Source organism: Cariama cristata, unplaced genomic scaffold, assembly GCF_000690535.1.
Source record: "Cariama cristata isolate BGI_N322 unplaced genomic scaffold, ASM69053v1 scaffold785, whole genome shotgun sequence".
Classification (NCBI taxonomy): domain Eukaryota; kingdom Metazoa; phylum Chordata; class Aves; order Cariamiformes; family Cariamidae; genus Cariama; species Cariama cristata.
Genome location: NW_009615580.1, coordinates 1 through 19,186, shown reverse-complemented (window position 1 = coordinate 19,186; position 19,186 = coordinate 1). Strand labels below are relative to the sequence as shown.

Here is a 19,186-nt window from a genome sequence, read left to right as displayed (position 1 = left end):
CGTTAAGTAATCCCTTTTTAAAACATATCCAGCCTCCCTGGACTCCTTTGTCCTTCCAGACTGCCTCCCAAGGGACTCTGGCAATCAATCTCCTGAACAGACTAAAGTCTACCCGCCTGAAGTCAAGATGGAAGTTCTGCTGGTGGCCTTCCTTACTTTACCCAGTATTGAAAACTCTAATATGTCGTGGTCACTGTGGCCAAGACAGCCACCGACCATCGCATCACCCACTCTTCCCTCTCTGTTCACAAACAACAGGTCTAGCAGGGCACCTCCTTTAGTTGGTACATTTACCAGTTGTGTTAGGAAGTTATCTTCCACACACTCCAGGAACCTCCTATACTGCTTCCTCTCTCCTGCATTGTATTTCCAACAGATACCTGGCAAGCTGAAGTTGCCCACAAGTACAAGGGCCATAAGACTTCTGACAGCCTCTTGTAGAATGCCTCATCTGCCTGTTCATCCTGGTTGGGTGGTCTATAACAGACTCCCACCATAATGTCCGCCCTGCTGACCTTCCACCTGGTCTTTACCCATAGGCACTCAACCTTGTCATCTTCATCATAATCAATTTCAATACAGTCAAAATACTCCCTTACATGCAGTGCTACCCCACCACCTCTCCTGTTTTACCTGTCTCTTCTAAAGAGCTTATAGCCATTCATTGCACCACTCCAGTCGTGAAAGTCATCCCACCACATTTCGGTGATAGCGACTACATCATAACTTTCCTGCTGTACAATGGCTGCCAGTTCCTCCTGTTTGTTGCCCATACTGCATGCATTGGTGTAGATGCACTTCAGCTGGGCTAACGGTTTTGCCCCATTAGTCTTATCTCTTTTCTTACAACGTGCTAGATCCTTACAGCCTTTCAAGTGGTTCATCTGCAAGAGCTTGTGTTCTGTGCTGCTTCTGGTAAGTCAGGCTAATAGGCTAGTTAAAGTAAAAGGTATTTTGAATGAAGTAGAAATAGATGTCTCCTCTAGAGGATAGTTAAATTCTTGCAGTAGTGTGGTGATTGCACACTATGCAATAACTGGAAGAAGTTCAGGAAAGTTATATGCCAGCAATCTCCTTCTGAGGTCAGAGATGCTAGCAAGTAAAGGGCGTGTCATAAGTGTAGGCTTTACAGAACTGCTTAGGAGAACTCCTGAACTGCATGCTTTCCAAATGCTTGTGTTTCACTTCAGCATTAATACAGTTTTCCCGAAAGGATAAAATACTAAACACTTCAGTCTATTATGATCATTGCATGATCCACTTCAGAAACACCTTCTGGTTTCTCATAACTTTACTTGATATTTGCAAAATAACTCTATTTGCAAAATAACTCTGTTTGTTAGGCATGTACTGCTCTTCTCCTATGAGCCTTAGAGCTGAAAGGGAAAATTGAAATGCTACTGATTCAGAGGATGAAGATACTTGCAAAGTTAGTGGATCTAGGTATGCCTCCAAAGAGAAACGCTGAATAAAAATCCACCTTGATGTGCTCTTGAATTGCAGACGCCTTCTAATGCAGCCTGTGCCCATGATTTATAACAATGACTCATAATATTGCATTATACTTAATATGATGTAACGCTGATGCAAGATGCCATTCGTGGAATTTCAATGTCACAGTGAAAGAGAGGAGAGAGCAATCTGGTCATGTACTTTGCCATGCTGTCAAAATGAAAAGTTTACAGCCAAAATAGGTAGAACCTTTCAGTATCTAGTTTGCTGGTTTTTAGCAGAATAACTTGGAGAGTAACATTTTTATTTCCTGGAGTATAAATATCTCTCAGACATATGTTATTGTGTTACTTACAGTAATTTAATTAACTTTGTACTTGAGAAGACATATTTGCTAACAGACAATTCAGTCTTGCAATTATAACCCCTCACAAGGAAGTTTGCAGGGCAAATCAGGATTACGCCTTTAAATTAATTCAAGCTTTATCTCTCTCTTCTGACCCAGCTGTTATGAATTCTCCTCCTGTTCTCCCTGTACTGCTGGCTTCTTCCTGCAGTGAATCAGCATTTCAGGAAATACTAATTCAAAGAGGAAAGACACCCTAAACTCTGTTTCTGGAGGTCAGAAATAGCTGCTCTCCAATAGGTTTGACAAATGATGTGAGGCTTCTCGGGCTGCTTGAGGCCAGTTTTGCAGGGTGTATGCGACCCCTGTTTTGAACTCTGCTTCTTCCCTTCCAAGTAGCCTGTGAACTTTGAAGTTCTGCCTGTGTGCTACAAAATTTGAGTCCTGGTGGTTTGTCACCAAGACAGAGAGAGAAACAGCAAGTTAAAGCCCTGTCCTTTAACAGTAAGGAAAACTGTTACTTGCTCCACCCCAGCAGCGGCAGCATCATGGGTGCTTATTCTGCAGGAACCACTGGCATCACTGGCATTAGTTTGCAGTGTGGGAGCAGCTGGAAATGAAGACATTTCACACACACTGATCTCAAGTGGGTGTGCTTCTCACTGCATCCTTGGTTTGCACACAAGTATTTTTCAAGCATTGCACTACCAAGGCTGTTGAGGGAAAGGAACATGGATGTTCTCCACCTGTGACCTCTGAAATCTGACATTTGACACTGTCAATTTTCATTTACTTGTAGAAGGAGCTGACAGATAATTGTACTATTGCTCTGACAGATTCATGTATTCAGTAGGTTCAGAGAGACTGCTGTTGGCACCTCAGGAAGCAGAGACATCTGCCTAGGTAAAATAAGACTATGAGAAGGTAGAAAGTCTTGAACCGAGATCTCCAAAAAGCCTGGAACAGGCTTTTCCTGGTGATTCTCTGTTGGTTTATACCATCCAGTCCTACCTATGCTCAGTTTCCCTAGTAAGCCCAGCAGGCCTGCCTACTGCAGTGCAAAATCTGTTATCTCTTGCTCACCAAGATGAAACAGATGAATTTACCAGTGATTCTTAAGAAGACAACTAGATAATAATAGATGTATGATTTACTAGACTACATCCTGAATCACCTGCAGCTGGTGTCATCTTAAAGAAGGACCTTTTCACAGGTCATGCGTGAGCACCTGGGGGAGTGGGCAAAACACACAATGCAGTTTCGCATTGCGAGACCAAAGAAGCAGAGGGGACTGACTTTTGAACAGCACAGGGGTGCCTACAGGTGAAGATAACAAATCAATAAGAATTGAACATCTAGCTTATTTTTGGAAGCCCAGTAGGTGCCAGTCTGTCTCCTAAGTGCATAAATATCATCAAAAACCTAGCCATAGGCGAGTAACACTAGACAAGAATTTGTAGCCCAGAGGAAACCCACCAAGAAGAGATTGTGCAGAGGCTGATAAGATGCATATTGCTCCAAAAGGGAGAGTACCACCTCAAAACAAGACAGTCTTTGTTGTGAAAGGGTTAGGTTGTGAGAGACCTAGCTTGCCAAATACCTGTAATGGCCTCCGTCTGCCAATTGTCTTTAAATACTGTGATCTTTCACATAAGAGCAAAGCCTGGAAGGAGTCTCTCTCGCAAAAACATCATTTATTCATTCTCTACAGGATGGTGGACTAACATGCCTCTTTTCAGTCATGTTGCTCTTTCTTTCCCCTAAAGATTTCAAACAGAGATTGGTTCGAACAAAGATCAGTAATTTTGATCTGCAAGGGATGCAGGAAGAAGCGTAGAAATATCTCTAGATCAGAAAAGTTCCTGAGCCTGCTGGAGAAATGGCAGATTGCCCGAGATAGCACGCACCACTGTTCTCCCAGATAACAATGCATAGAGCTGAATCTTCAAGGCATAATCTTTTAGGACAGCAAATTGTGCACATAGAGGTGAGAAACACAAGGAGCTCATGTCCTCAAGGGGAGGCTGCTGAATGCTTTGCCTTCCCACAGGCCAGCTCCGGGACCAATAGCCCTCCTCCTCTATCCTAGGTCCATACCTGGGTGATAATGGAGACAAAAAATGCAACTTCTTTTTTTGTCTACATCTTTGAGCTTTGCATTGGAAAAAAAAATCTAGACAGTAGCCAGTTTCATCTATGTTTGCAGTCCTCTGTAGGCTGGTGTGTCATTTCTTGGGAATCTTTTACTCCCAGCACTTATCGAATAAAAGCAAACCTTTCAAGGAAGTAGCTTTCCCACAAAGGGGAAACTCCTGCGCTATTTTTTATTTCAGTGGATTTGTGCTTGTATAGCAAAGCAGACTGTGGGCCTTGGTGTTTTACCAGGTTTTTCAGTATGTGCCCTCATGCTACCAGAAGCCAAGTAATAAAGATCTCAGATCATTTGTTTAGCAAATATTAATGGTTAGTCCTTGAGTTATTCTCAGAATTCAGTGTTCATTTTCCTAGTGTTTTGAAGTACCATGTTTGCACCAGAGAGCCAGATGCAGGCAGAGACAGAGTAAAAAACATAATCTCACCTATAAAACTACTACAGTAACATGAAATAAGAGTTAGGCTTTTGTTTGGGGTGGAAATGGCTTTTCTTCAATACAATCTGCTTGGCTCCAGCATAAGTGGAGATGTCTCGCAGCCTACAGGTAATTACCACAACAAAAATAGTATCGACAAATCAACTGCTGTTCCTAACTTCCTTCTCCCATTTGCTTCTAAGTCACACTAACCTAATGCTAAAATCAGTACTAATGCACAGGAGCGCAAACAGTGGAGAAGGTAAAAGAGAGAGCTAAGAAAGCAAGAGGATTTACATTCATTCTGTAAGATATGATCAGCAAAATGGTAAGTCCCATATGGAAAGCAGCACTGGACTGTACCAGCACATGGCTGTATGGGGAGCACACAGACATCCCCTGGCTATTCCTAGCTGGTGTAAATCAGAGCCCCTCCACCACGGAGGCTGCTCTGAGGTATGCTGGGGAATGCCTGACCTGCAAGGACCTGAGGAGCATGGATCTGATATTGGGTCTTGCATCTGCAATGGCTGCCATTGACAGTCAGAAAACTGGCCGAGTGCAGCAAACAGTAAAGGCAGCAAATCCAGGGCGTTTGGTGCACAGGACCAGGAAACGTGCATATTGGAAGCTGCTGAATTCCTGTCTTCCCAAGTGCTGGTTCTGCAGTAGCTGGTTTCAGCTACCCAGTCCCAGAGAATGGGGAGGAGGCGGGAATCTTGCTGTGCAAAATGATAAACCAAATCTATATAATGGTGTAACAGTGAGTCAGCCTGTGGTATTTTTGCTAAAGTATTTTTCTCCTTGTAGAGGTAGTCCTTACACAAAAAGCAAGGTTTAAACAGTTGGGTTGAAAATGATCCCTTTTCAAATGAGTGAGAAGTTCGTGCCTGAACCTGACGAGAATCCCATTCACCCCACACAGTAGCAGGCAAGCTTTTTATCCTAAGTACCATTTGACTTTCCAGATAAAATGTTTGTTTGCTTTTTTTACTTACAGCTGTAAAGAGTAACATTTAGACAAATATTTGACGGACAGATGGTCCAGGGAACTTGTATAACTTGCAAAGGTGCCTACTTGTCTACTGTAAAATGAGGTTAGAATTAAAACACACTGTAGTTCTCATTCACTGTACATGATCTAACTCCATCTCCAATCCTAGGCTGGAGATGGCCACATCTCAGGGAGAGCAGAGGTACTTACCTTCCGCCCAGCCTCGTTGTTGTGCAGGTTCATGAGTGTCCTTGCATTTTGCTTAATTTCCCGGGCGTCCACGAACACTTTGGCGAATCCTATTCCATATCTGATGTCAGCCGAGCAGCCTCCCCATTTCCACCCTTCCTCTTTATGATACTGTCCTTGTTTTTCTTTGTCACAACCACAGTCACTCAGGTTGCCCTGTGTGCAGGCAGCTGTGATTGCATGTGCTACTCCAGCAGCAATGATGGCATATGTGAATGCTGCTTCTCTGCTACCTGAAATTAAAAGAGTGCCATAAATACACGATACAACATGGTAACGTTAGAAAAAGATAGGCAAGTTCCTGTGGTGCAAACAACAAAAGGCTATTATTAGAAGTGCTGTAAATCTGCAGGCATAAGCAGGTCTCTACTCTTCTAAGTATTGATTTTTGTGGATGTTCACTCTCTAAAATGATAGCTCTCCATGAGGTAGTAGGAGATAAAAGTATTGTTTAGGCAACTTCATATGTGTATTTCCAGATGGTATTAGGAGTAGTCAAACTAAACTTTTTATAGCAAAAGGGTGGGGTGGCAAATGCTGCAGCTCAAAGAGAAAGAAAAAAAAAAAAAAAAAGAAAATAGGGGGAATTGGGGGTGAAATTATGAAAACATCCATAACATCCATATTCAACTTTTAAAAAAATCAGTTCACAAATGGCATTATATTTAGAAATTTAATTCTACACTAAAATGTATATTTACAGGAGAACAACTTCTGTTAGAAATGTTCTGAAAATATTTTAGCTGAACTGGAACATTTCTTTCACATTGTAGGTGTCACAAAGTTTTCAACATGGACATTTGTGCAAACTCAATTAAATAAATTTTGGGTTTAATTTCAAAATTTCTCACAGGATGGAAGAAAAATCCTGGCCTGTCGTAGGTACCATGGCAAAAGCAAGGCGAAGTAACAGCCTCACCAGAGGGCTGTGAGGAAGTGGTTAAGCCAATATTATTTTGTGCAATATGGCTATAATGACAGACTTCTGTTTGTTTGGGGGGGTTCTCACTTAAAATCTATGATTTCATTTGTCTTCTTGAAACTTTCTTGCATTCTGGTGTGTGGATTTCCCATGTATGGATCCTTTGGGATCTGTGAGGTTTTTGGAACTGGTTCTGCTGAGAGAGGGCCCCTTCAAAACATAAGGAGGTTTGCAGAGGTTGCCCGTGTATATCAAACAGCCCTTTAAAAATTCTTGGATCTCCCAAACTATAAACTAACTCCTACTCTTACTTCTCCAATGGCAAAATGTACAATGACAAAATGATGCAATCCCTTGCATCAATAGGATCAGAATCAGGCTCTTAATTAAGAGAGGGCAGATGGGAAGATCAGCTTCCCTTCTCCAAACACCCACCAGTCAAGTTCTGGCAGACCTCAACTTCTGGCAATAATTTATTATACATGAAACAAGCACATTTCTGCTGTTTATCGGATATTACAAAAAGATAATCACTTGTGAAAGAAATCTTACAAGCACTTCATTCTCAGCTACATCCCTTTCACATATATGATCTAGGTTTCTGTATTTGTCACTAAATGGTTCTTTTAATGAAAAATACTCACTTCCTTATGGCAAGGAAGTAAAATGGAAACAAGATGACATAATCAAAATCTGCCAATAGGCAGCTTCATGCCTTTTTATTAGCATAGGCAATATTCCCATTGATACTGCTATCCACTGTGTTTATTGAGGAACTTGTAGTCAAGTAACAGACTTCCTCAAAGGATTTCTTGTTTTCCCTCATTTCAAAAAAAAAGAAAAATCATAAAATGTTAAATTGTTATGACAGTGGATTTTGCAGATGAGGCTTTCTAGAACTAGTGGCTTTTATGAAAATCTGAATGTTGGATAGAAATCCCAGGCTTTAGATGTATTTGAAGTTGTGCTCCCAGTGCCTCTGTGCAGCTGCATGGGGAGACCTGAGGAGGCAGGTGGAAGTAGGGTCCCACTCCAGAGTGAATCCATGAGGGCACATTTCTAGTTCCTCCTCCAGTTTATCCTCAACAATATCCTCACTATTTTAAGTACAACACTATGAGAAATGCACTGCTAAACAGGGGGAGGTGCAATAGGAAGTCCCAGTTCCTCCACTCAGAGGGGAGCAATGCATTACACCAGATTTTTGTTTCATGAAGCAGCAAATGGGACATCATCAAAAAAATATTTTGAGTTGAAATTTGCACCTAGTTCTCTTTTTGCTTTGATTGGAAGATTTCTGATCTAGCACAAGTTGTTTTCAAGATCTAGAATAAAAACCACTGGGAGACCATTTTAGTCTGACATACTCAACATTGTAAAGACTAAGCAGCTCTTTTGCTTCTTAAAGGGGAGAAAAATGCAATGCAGAGAGTATAAAACTAGCACAAGCAGAATCAGAACCCAATGTCAAGCTTGATCATCAAATATGTTACACAAATTAAGTTATTTTATAAGTTCATCTTGTGTGTGGGGAAAGTTTAGCAGCTTTTTAAAACTAAAAGTTTGAAGATTACAAGGTAAACAAAGCAAATCTCTGGAGGAATTGATTCAGGTAGGAAGTACCTTGGCACTTGTGTAGTATTGATAAAGTGGCTGTCCTGGTTTGACTAAAACAGGACTATTTCTCCTTTCAGGAGTTTTTCTTTCAGTTAAGTTACTTCTAAGTAACTGCACTTTCTGAAAGTGGAGCTACATGTTTTTCAGACAGCGTCTGCATTTCAGGCTTGATAATGCTCGATGTTTATAGTTGCTACTGAAGTATCAGTAGGATTGGTATGCAGAAAGGCCCATGTTTACACTTATCCCTATGAGAACGAAGGCCACTGCTGGACCTCTCTTGTTAAGAAAGTAGAAAGTCGTAAAAGGGTCACACCTCTAGAAGAGTGTGGATGGGATGGTGACCAGAAACTGACCAACGAGGTATTCCATCCCATCCACATCATACTTAGTATAAAGCTAAGGGATCATGAGGGTTGGTCTCTCTTTTGATGGCCACGGTCCCTGTGGTATTCTGCTTGTTCTCCTGCCTCGGACTCCGAGCCGTGCATTCCTGAATCCAGTTCCTGTCAGTTGTGGAGTCCAGTCCAGGACATCCGGGTGTCTGTCCTGCCACGGCAGCGGTGTGAGCCGCTGCAGCCCTTGATTCCCTAACCATCATCCAGAAGCTCACTATCAGTTTTGTATACTTTTCCTTTTATTTCTATTATTAGTAGCATTTGTATTAATATCATTATACTTTTTTTCATTTTTATTGTTTTATTAAAGTAGTTTTAATTTCTAATCCTTAAGACTCTCTCCCTTTTCTCCATCTCTTCCCCTCCAGGAGGGGAGGGAGGGGTTAACAGTTAGGAGGCCATGAAGATGATCAGAGGGCTGGAGCACATCTCCTGTGAGGACAGGCTGAGAGAGTTGGGGTTGTTCAGCCTGGAGAAGAGAAGGCTCCAGGGAGACCTTAGAGCAGCCTTCCGGTACCTAAAGGGGGCTTCTAAGAAAGATGAGGACAGAGTTTTTAGCAAGGCTTGTTGCGACAGGACAAGGAGTAATGGTTTTAAACTAAAGGAAGGTAGATTTAGACTAGATATAAAAAAGAAATGTTTCACAATGAGGGTGGCGAAACATTGGAACAGGTCACCCAGAGAGGTGGTAGATGCCCCATCCCGGGAAACATTCAAGGACAGGTTGGATGGAGCTCTGAGTAACCTAATCTAGTTGGAGATGTCCCTGCTCACCGCAGGGGGGTTGGACTAGATGACCTCTAAAGGTCACTTCCAGCCCAAATGATTCTATGATTCTATGAAGATGTTCTTGCTCATTGCAGGGGCGTTGGACCACATGACCCTTAAAGGTCCATTCCAACCCAAAGCATTCTATAATTCTATGATTCTAAGCAGAGCGCCTGCCGCCCGTTTTAAGAGCTGGCCCAGCCTTAAACGGTGACAGTGGCACAGGCTTGTCACGTTTGCATCAAACTATTCATGTTTTTCAAAAATGATTCACTTTTTTAAGCATCATTACCCTTGTCTGGCTCATAGAAATGTCGGCATCCAGGCTAGGGGTAAGCTTAGTTCATTTTGAGCCTCTTCTGTGACACTGCTTTAGATACCAAAACAGCGTAATGGGGTTTTTGTAACCAAATGCGGTAACATGAGTACACGTATTTTTCTGCCAACAAATACTACTCCTCTACTTCTGATTTCAGCAGACAGTTGAAATGCCTGGAGGATCTCAGAGGGAAACACTGCTTTAACAAGGTAAGCTCAGGCAGCTGCTCCTCGCAGCCAACGGTTTATTTCCTCTGAGCTTCTGCTGATGCTCTAGATCAGGCTGACCAAGGAAGTACTGTTCCATATTCAGTCTAATCTAAACATATGGGTCAGTTGAAAGGTGTAACCTCAACACTTCTGGATTCCCAAAGATGAACAATTTGGAAAATGACCTGATACAATCCTACTTTATTGTCTTTCTTGTTTACTTTTCAGCCTGCACTTCTTATGTGCATCTGACAGACAACTTAGACCTGTGCCTTACTTTCCCTCTGAAAATTTAGTAGTAAAAAATTCAGGATCTTAGAGTTAGAAAAAGATCAGGCTTTGATATCAACACAATACTGAGACTCTCCCGTATTTACTTTAAAGCTGTAGGTGATGGTGACTGTAGCACCACAAAATACTTCATAAGTGGGAACTGTACTCCTGGTTCAGTAGGACAAAGAAAGTTAGCAGAGCAGGAGATATGGTACGAAATACAGTGTAAGGAAAGAACAGAACTGGCAGCAATGCATCACACCATGTGAGATACAGAACCCACTTTGGCTAATGACCAGAATTTTCCCTAGCAAAAACAGACAGTCAATAGGCTGATGGTAACATCAAGGGTTTCGCTCTTCTGTATAACTGAAAGAGAGTGGACAACCCTAATCTGCAGTCATTACCTTCTCTAGGTGGCTAGAAAGACCAGACAGTAGCTGGAAGAGTAAACTAGTACCTTTTCAGCAGTGAGATCAAAAAAGACCATTCGGAGAGAGTTTAAATAAAATGTATTCATTGACATGAGCTGCTCAAACTGTCTCTTGAACAATTTTCTGACCCATTTGCTAGATGCATTGGGTAGAGACCCAGGAATTGAATCTTCTTGCAGTCAGTTCCCACTGAATCCATCTTTAAGCTGCAACTGGATTTAAATCTATGAGTTTTTTAAAAAATATTTGAAAAAACCTAAAAAATTAATTTAAAAATACATACAATGAACAAATAAGTTGATCTCTGTGGGAGGATTGGTGCAAATCATGATGGATCAACTTAAGAGGTTTTTGTGGAGGCTTTTCCAGCTTCTTGCACTTGCACGGGTGCACATAAAACCACTTGTGATGAGTAAACTGGCAAAGGAATGACAGCTGCCTGAGACCTACAGCAGTTGCGGAGAAAGGTGGAGAGTTATCTATACATGTACAAGAATTGTAGGCCATCCTTTCAGTTCCAAAATAACATGTTCTTCTTATTGTCCTGAATAAGCAAAGGCTAAACACACACCAGAGCTGAACTCCAAGCATTAGAAACTTCAGAGAAGGATCTGGCAGTCTTTCAGAGACTGCTCTGGTCATTTACAAGGCCAGTGATCTGGCAGGGCTTTCTAACCATGGCAGAATTTCCAGGTATAACCACTGTAACACCATAAGTGATGTTCAAACTCAGTGCAGATGTGCTGGGGCTGGTGGGGAGGGGGGGAGGCACCTCCTGCTCCTGACCCCAGCAGTGCCACCCATCAGCACTCAGCCTGGAAGTGGGGTGTGGGCATCGTTGTCTGCCTAGTTCCGCTCCCTCCATCCAGACCTGGGGCTGTCCTCAGTCTAAACAAGTGCTTCAGTGCTGTATAAACACAAAGGCTTTTCTTCATGTGTTGGACTCAAATATCTCCTTGCCCTTTCTATGTTTTTCTAGACTTAAATAAGGCACGCAGTGTGTTGGAGCTCCATTTGCTTTGATGGCAGATAGCTTGGCATTCATGGTTTCCAGTATTTCTGCAGCTCCACTCTGTTGATGTAAATTGTCCTCCAAAGCACTGGAGTCCTGTCTTTAGACCATTCACTGGCGAGCACATGACAATCCTAAGCTGTCTTTAACTTTGCCTCTGAGCTCTGCACAGTCAACCACCATCACCACAGAGTGTCAGATGTCATAAAGGGAAGCATAAAGATTATAACAGGTAAGTGAAAACATAAATATTACCAGCACAGATGGCTCTCCTAACAGTGAGCATCATTATATACAACTCATGCATACCTTGGAGCATTAATCCTGCAAACACTCACATGCATATCTCTGCTTTTGTGTATGACTGTTTGTGAGACTGGGCTTTGGCTGACCAGCAAGTGGCCTGCCTGGGGATCAGTCTGGAAATAGTGGTCTGAACTCTGGTTTTAACCTAGCTAACTTGACTTTTTTAAAGTCTAATCTTAATTAGCTAATTTCATTTTTTTAAAGTTTAATCTTAAAATTTGAACAGTTTGTAAAAAACTTAGTTCACACTGCTTAGAAATAAGACCTTGGTTTTAAAAAGAAGCACAATACCTTGATGATGCATGGGAAACAGGACCTAAGCCTGCAAGATACAGAGTGGATTTACTTGCAGGAAGTCAGTAGGTGCTCCGCAGTTCGATACCTCTCAGGATCTAAGTATGTTTCTAAATAGCTTGGTCCGCCCTATCAGTCCCCCTCATAAATTGACTAAGCTGTGAAATAAAAAAGACAAATTTCTATTTATCTCACTGGAAAATATGGGTTGTATTTTCTGCTATTTAAAGCCAAAGGGTCAGAGAGGGAGTTATCTGCAGTGACATGAGCTGAAATATGATTGTGAAAATATAAAGATGGAAAATACAACGTACCTTGCCAATTATGTGCCATAGTTAACATTACTTCACATCTCTCTATAGAGGTCATAACTCACAGCTAGGAAAAACGAAGAACAGAACTCATCCTCTGCCTACTTTGGGGTGTGCCTCCTCCTTCCTTGGTAGACTATGTATGGTCTTGCAGGTTTTTTATTTTTATCTTTCTTTAACCTAGCATGTGTGATTAATAAAAATGGTAGTTTAAAAAAATCATTGAAGTATCCCCCTCCTATTTTTCTTCCCCTTCTGTAATGGTTCAAAATTTTGAGGAGTTTGGTGCTTTAAAATATTGTACTAACTTGAAATGAAAATGACGGTACCCTATAAATCGGCAGCATGTTCTTTGCAAAGATTAGTACCAATAAATTAAATAAGTAGAGGCATTTGAGATTTTGAGGAGTTTAGTCACTCCCACTTTCACAAGCTAAAATTTGTTTCATCAACACATTAAATTCCTGGAGAGGAATCACTCCAGGTATAGTGATTATTTTTGAAAACACCCTCTTTAAACTTACAAAATTATTACTCAAGGCATGTGCCTTACAAAAATCACAGCCAGTATTTTGGAGTTCAAACAACAGTTTCCCCTTTTCAGATGGCCCTGATCCCTCCACACCACTGCCTTACTTTAGAAAATGCCACGTACTGACCCCGCGACAGGAAATAGCTCTTCTACCTTTCCAATGAAATGTAATCTTTTTGTTTCTCTGAAACATGTACTCACAAGACACATCTGAAGGCAGGTATGAAAATCTTCTGATGGGAATTCCAACTGCAGTGACCTTGGGGCAATGTTTTATCTTACTGTGACAGTCCCTGCCGAGAAAGATTGACTTTTTGGCATAAAGCAGCATGCTGGGTTTTGGATGTTCAGGCCATATTTCAGCGTGGCCTCTGTTTTGCCTGCAAATAACTGTTCTTGTGCAAGATACTGACATTAAAAACTGGTTCTAAGGGCTGGAAATTTAGCACAGAATTGCAAATTCTGACCTTGCTTGAGTAGATAGCAAGACCCCTGTTAATAACAATATCTCTTTTTTATATATCTTGGGGTGGTTGTAGCACCACTGGTTCAGAAAACAGGGTATTCATCAATCTTTCTTCTAAATATAGACCACACTGAATAGTGCAGCAGCACTTAGAACCTAGTTTCCCACAGACTTGTGCAGGTGATCTTCCATGCAATATAAAATCAGCAAGCATTTCCATGATGATCTACCAGTGGTTGTTTACTTGGTCTGTTATTTTTTAATTCAGAGAATCAGACTTTAAAACCTGACACAAGAGACTACACCAGTATTTAAAATAATAAAGCTCTAGAAAATGACTGAAGATAAAGTCCTGTACCAGGATGTTTTCAAAAGTGTTTGTCTTTAACACAGTGACAAAATGAATTTTTACTCTATTATTTTTCTTTTAACTCTATGAGACCAGATAGGAGAATGAGCTAGATCTTGTTCTGTTTTGCATACTAGCAAAAGACAGAGTTCCTGATAGCTACTGAACAAGCTAGTGAAGAGTCTGGTTTGTAGGACAGTTGTCATTTGTTTCAATAGGCAACAGTGGGAATGTTCTCTCTTCCTTTATGTTGTTGAAGCTGTAAAAGAAAAGTTTATGTTGATATATGGAAAATAAATCACTGCTAAATTCATCCCAGAGGGCAATAGAGCTAGTAGTGTAATGTATAAAGGAAAGCTAACAGCCTCTCATGTTTTAATGTGTACCTCCGGGTACATCTGCAATGATCCCTGAGTCAAAGGCATTGTGCACAACATACATAGGTGCTGAGTTGGCCTGCTATGCTCAAAAGTTTTAAGACCAGCTTGTCCATGTGGATTCTTGTTTTGATTTCAGCTTTCCTTATTGACATGAGTAATGTCAGATGGATGAAGGTATCAAGGTGATTATACTGAAAAGTTTTTTGTTGTAAAAGAAACAAAGGAATTGGTGGATTTTTGTAAGACCGGGATGAAAACTTGGTTGAAACCAGTTTTGCTGTAATGCTCTTCAGGGATCAGCACATGTCCTCGTAGCCCTCAGCTGATTCCTTCTGTCCTCTTCCATGCAGGGTCTGCAACAGCTTTTGCAAGGTTGTAGTGCCTTACTTTTCATAGGTCTGCACCGCAATGAGTTTCCACTTTGCTGTGTCACTTTGTAGAGATGCAGTCAAACAGTTTCTTTTATTTTCACTTGGGAAGTCTCATTTAACAGTGACAGTGCTGCTCAGTTATGACAAAAGGACATAGTTGTGTATTTTTGCCCTATGATGCCAATATGGTCCTTTCCTCTAGAGCTCAAATCTGATTTTCAGATTCTATATCAAAGGCATCTCTGTTTGCTCAGATGCTTAGGCTTGAATCACATTTCACCTGAAGAGAGGTGGGCAGGAGTTTTTTGGCCTATCCTGCTTTAAGATCTTGGTTTTTATTGTTGCCATCTTCAGGAACAGAACTGCTGACCACTGTAACAAATATGTTTGTTTTTAAAAGTGTCCATAATTGCAGCATTGCATCTCCTCCATGGTTATTTTAACAATTCTCTTTGTGACTTTACATTATGAATAGAGTGTCTACAGAATTGTCTAGAAAAAAGATTCTTGTGTTGATCTTGATTGCGACTTTATAATTTTATGTCGTAATTGGACCAAGTCCTCAGCTGGAGTAAACTGATGTCTGTTATTTCTCTTCATGTTATTGGCACTATTGTCACCAGCTGTCCAATAAGATATCCACAGTATGTCAGTAGGGAAGACTCTCTCTTTTGAAGGACAAACTAGATAAAATGACACAAGAAACGGAGAGTATATGCTGTGCGCTGGTTGGAAGCATGCTATAACGAGCTGAAAACTCAAGTCTGTGATCACAAATATGCCATATCAAGCATGGATGAATTTAAATGGTTGCTAACCATAACTCTACAACTAAATTATCACTGGAAGATGGATTATACATGAATTTGTTAAAATACAGATACACACATGCTACAGATTAGAACAGGAAAGTTTGGTTTGATGCTTTCCTTCTACTGACTTCAAAGTGTTTCACACAGGCTAGTATCCCTGTTGCCATTTTAAAAAGAGAAGCACAGAGGAGGAGAGTGCAAGGGTCCCTCAGCCACACAATGGCAGAGTCACAAGGAGAACTTAGCTCCTGAATCACCCTGCAGTGTCAACAAGAGAATGCAAATAATTTAGGTACATTTGCATAACATCCATAAAATGGATTATGCAGTAAAGGTAAAAGTAATGAAACCTGGTTTTGAAGAAATTTAGCTTGGTGTGCCATCAAAATCACGGGTTGAGAAATAGTTCACAAGAAGCTGTGGTATCCAAGGGAACTTATTTGTATGGCCTAACACACACAAATCCTATTAGCATAAGAGTTACTTAAGCACATCCTCCCAAATTGATATTAGACTTTGCTCGCTGCACACGTTCGGCAGTGCAGTGGCAAGGCGAGCCACATTACTGCCATTCTGAAGTCATATCCTAATCATAGAGCGAGTACATCAGTGCCACTCCAGAGGCAGACCAAAGCCTCTAATAGAGAAAGCAGAATGAGGTCATGTGTGGCCCACTGACTTTATTGCAAGTGGCAAGACAAAGGTGCCCCATGTACTTCCGAGGTAATAACTTTAAGGATGCAATTGGCTAAGAAATATGATCAGTTTTTGAATGTTATAAAAGGTACTAACGTATTAGTTGCTGTTTGAATAGTATTTTGTAATATACACAGTGTCAAAGGACTGAGGATCTAGAGCTGTTGCGGTTAATTAAAAAAGCTACAAGGGTACAGTATCTTTGCCCTAAACATTAACCTGGATTGTTCTTGTGCACAGTAACCTTAAAATACATCCTATAGGGTATACGGTCCTTCATGTCACGTGTGTCTCTTTCCTGTTTATTGTAAGGCACACAGGCCTGATCTCCCGTTTGTGGGCACCAAATTTGACTTATGGCTTTAGGGCACATAGGTTTTACCCTTTTTAACTTGAGTGAAATATTAGCCTTTATTTCTCTAAATGGTAAACTAGAGCACATCTCAACACAGAGATCTTACGGAAAGAGAGAGAAATGTAGGGAACAGGTGCTTTTTCCTTATAGCTGTAGAAAGATGACCTGTGTCAGATATTCTAGGTTTCTATAAATGCTGATAGGGAAGGAGCAGAAGAACAAGGAGACAACCTGAGCAAGGGTGGTTACATTATAATATTTCACGGTATTTGAGGGCCTGAGTATTCTTATCCTTAAGACACCGTGCATGTCTTGTGTGCAAGTAAACTCCATCATTGGAGATTTTAAACCTGTGTGATTTTTATCAAAGCTTGTTTTCAAATGTAAATGAATAACCTGTTTAAATTCGAAGTTTTTGGTTATTGTTTAAATTAGTTTTATAATTTGGATGCCATTCAACACTTGACTATGTTCCTAAACCAACGATGAATTTGCCCTATCCATCTTAACATCATAATGGATAGATAGAATGTATTAAGAGTTATCACCTCAAAGACAGATCAAAGTCTGCTTCCTTTAATATTGACTTTCTTTAAAAGGACCTAAATATAACCTGCTAGCTAAATAATTCAATTTTGAGAAGGGAGGAGGAACTGAGTGCATGTTTATACAACAGACCACAATAACTCTGCAGTTTTATGATTTGTTGGAGAAGAAGAAATCCTTCCCACATTGTCTGTTTAAGGAAATGTTACTCTTAGACTAGATGAGGCCAAATCTGTCAGCCATCCAAATGGACTCTTCACTGGCATAAGTGGCAGACACTTGCATGGATAACTGACAGGAACAGCTCAGCTCAAGGAATAGGAACAATGATCTAATCTGAATAAATGGTCCATTTTCAGGTGTTTCACAATGTCATGCAGGGTGGTTTATACATTCCATACTTGACTCACTCTGATTATCAAAGCTGTTGAAAGATCAGTAACTCATACGGGGCTTTCAAAATTAGTCATCTTACTTTCTTTCTGTTCTTTCCTTAAATATCTCTAAGGTTTGGAAAATACATGTGTCAGTGTGCACACATGTGATAAAATATACATTAATGCCAGGCATTCTCGGGAGTTCCAGAGCAGAGCGGCAAGGCTGTATCTCTGCGTTTCATGAGAATGAAAGGAATGAGGTACTAGGGACGTATCCTGCCATTTGGCCATATATGACTAGACAGTGCCCGCAGCCAGTCCAGTCCAGAAGGTTTCCCATCAAGCTAGAAGCCAGGGCACAGCTCAGCTGCTGTGTAACTGCTTGGGGCTCTTCTAGCTTCTGTTCTCAGTCACTTCTTTTGTTCTCACGAAATATCCAGTTTTCTACCATACTAAGCCTTGTTTGATGCGTTTTCTGGCTTTTTGCATCTACATTTTAGATGGGGAGGAGGTAGAAAGACCTCAAGGCTGGAAACCGTAGATGCCAGCTTCAACTTTCGGATGCGGAATGCTGTACTGTGAGTGATTAGCTTTCCATAAGGGCTCTAAAAATGGCTATACCTGTATTTGGAAAATGCTTTTCCTCAGTCTTTGTATTTTAAGTGCTACGGAATCAACAAACACTGAGTAAGCTCCACTACTATGTGTTTCGCAGTACAGTGGCATGCGAGTTTTAACCTCAGCTCTGTTTCCTTGGGTATTTGTCATTATTAACGCTGTTTTAGTTAAGAATTTAGATATATTTTGTACTATTGCAATAACTGGAAAAAAATGGAAACTGGAAATGGGATCTTCTGCCTGTTGATTGGAACAGTTTTTGTAAATGCCTTGACATCTCAAAGCAGAACACACCCGTTCTTTCCGGAGGGAGAGAGGGCACTAGATACAGTTGCTACAGAATAACTATTTTATGTGGTGGAAATGTCTTATAAGTAGACTGATCACTGGACCTTAGCCCCAGCAGGTACAAACATCAGGCCAGGACCCCAGAAGTGTAATTCTAACCCCACTCAGCATTCAGTCTCTGACCACTACCTTTAACCAGAACCAGACAACTTTTTCACAACCTTACGTACATGAATAAGGCTGCTGTCCTGTGCACACAAATGGAAAACCATTCAGAAAGGGTTTGCGAGAGCAGGCCAGTGAAATGCTTTGGTGAAAGCTAATGCATGTGCAAGTGCTTTCCTGAACTGCAGCAAGGGCCAAGGCAGGTACCCTGCTAGGAGGAAGCACAGATGTCAGTCACGTTGGTAAAGACGGCCAGAGCGTCTAGGTGAACACGCTGAAGGTGACGGTCCTGCTCTGGCTGGCACAAGCTGTGTGAGCTAGCTGGTCTTTCCCAGCGCCAACAGCCGTGCCCTGTGACACTCCCTGTGTGCTCTCCTTTTGGTGTCATGCGGGTAGGAGCCGGCCAGTAGTGAGCAGAGAGACAACGTACCCACTTTCAGCTCCTTCCCGAAGACGGTCCTCTCTCCCAGGGCAGAGCAGTTCCAGCGCCCATTGCGAAACTGGAACTGGCACTCGTTGATGCCCATCTGGGACCCTTCCCCGATGACGATAATAGCGTCGGGCCTGCTCTGGCAGATGGCCCGCTGCCGGGGGGCAAGACCCGGGATCTTGTTACAGATGATGCTGGCTCCCAGGGCCACCACAGAGGAAAATCCCCTACAACGACAAGACACCAGGGGTGGCTGCAGGGAGGCTCATCCTGGAGGTGGATGCAGCACCCCACCGCCTTCCCGCGCGGCAGGGCCCGGCTTTGGCA

At 41.6% G+C, this 19,186-nt stretch overlaps 1 protein-coding gene across 1 annotated transcript; it reads right to left on the bottom strand.

The window, feature by feature from the left end:
- Positions 1 to 5,572: 5,572 nt before the first annotated feature.
- On the bottom strand, positions 5,573 to 19,086 carry LOC104161414 (protein Wnt-7a; the record flags this gene model as incomplete). Its single annotated transcript, XM_009699849.1, has 2 exons — positions 5,573 to 5,844; positions 18,860 to 19,086. Coding segments are annotated over 2 exons (499 nt in total), but the record flags the coding sequence as incomplete, so codon positions are not given.
- Between the last annotated feature and the right edge of the window lie 100 nt (positions 19,087 to 19,186).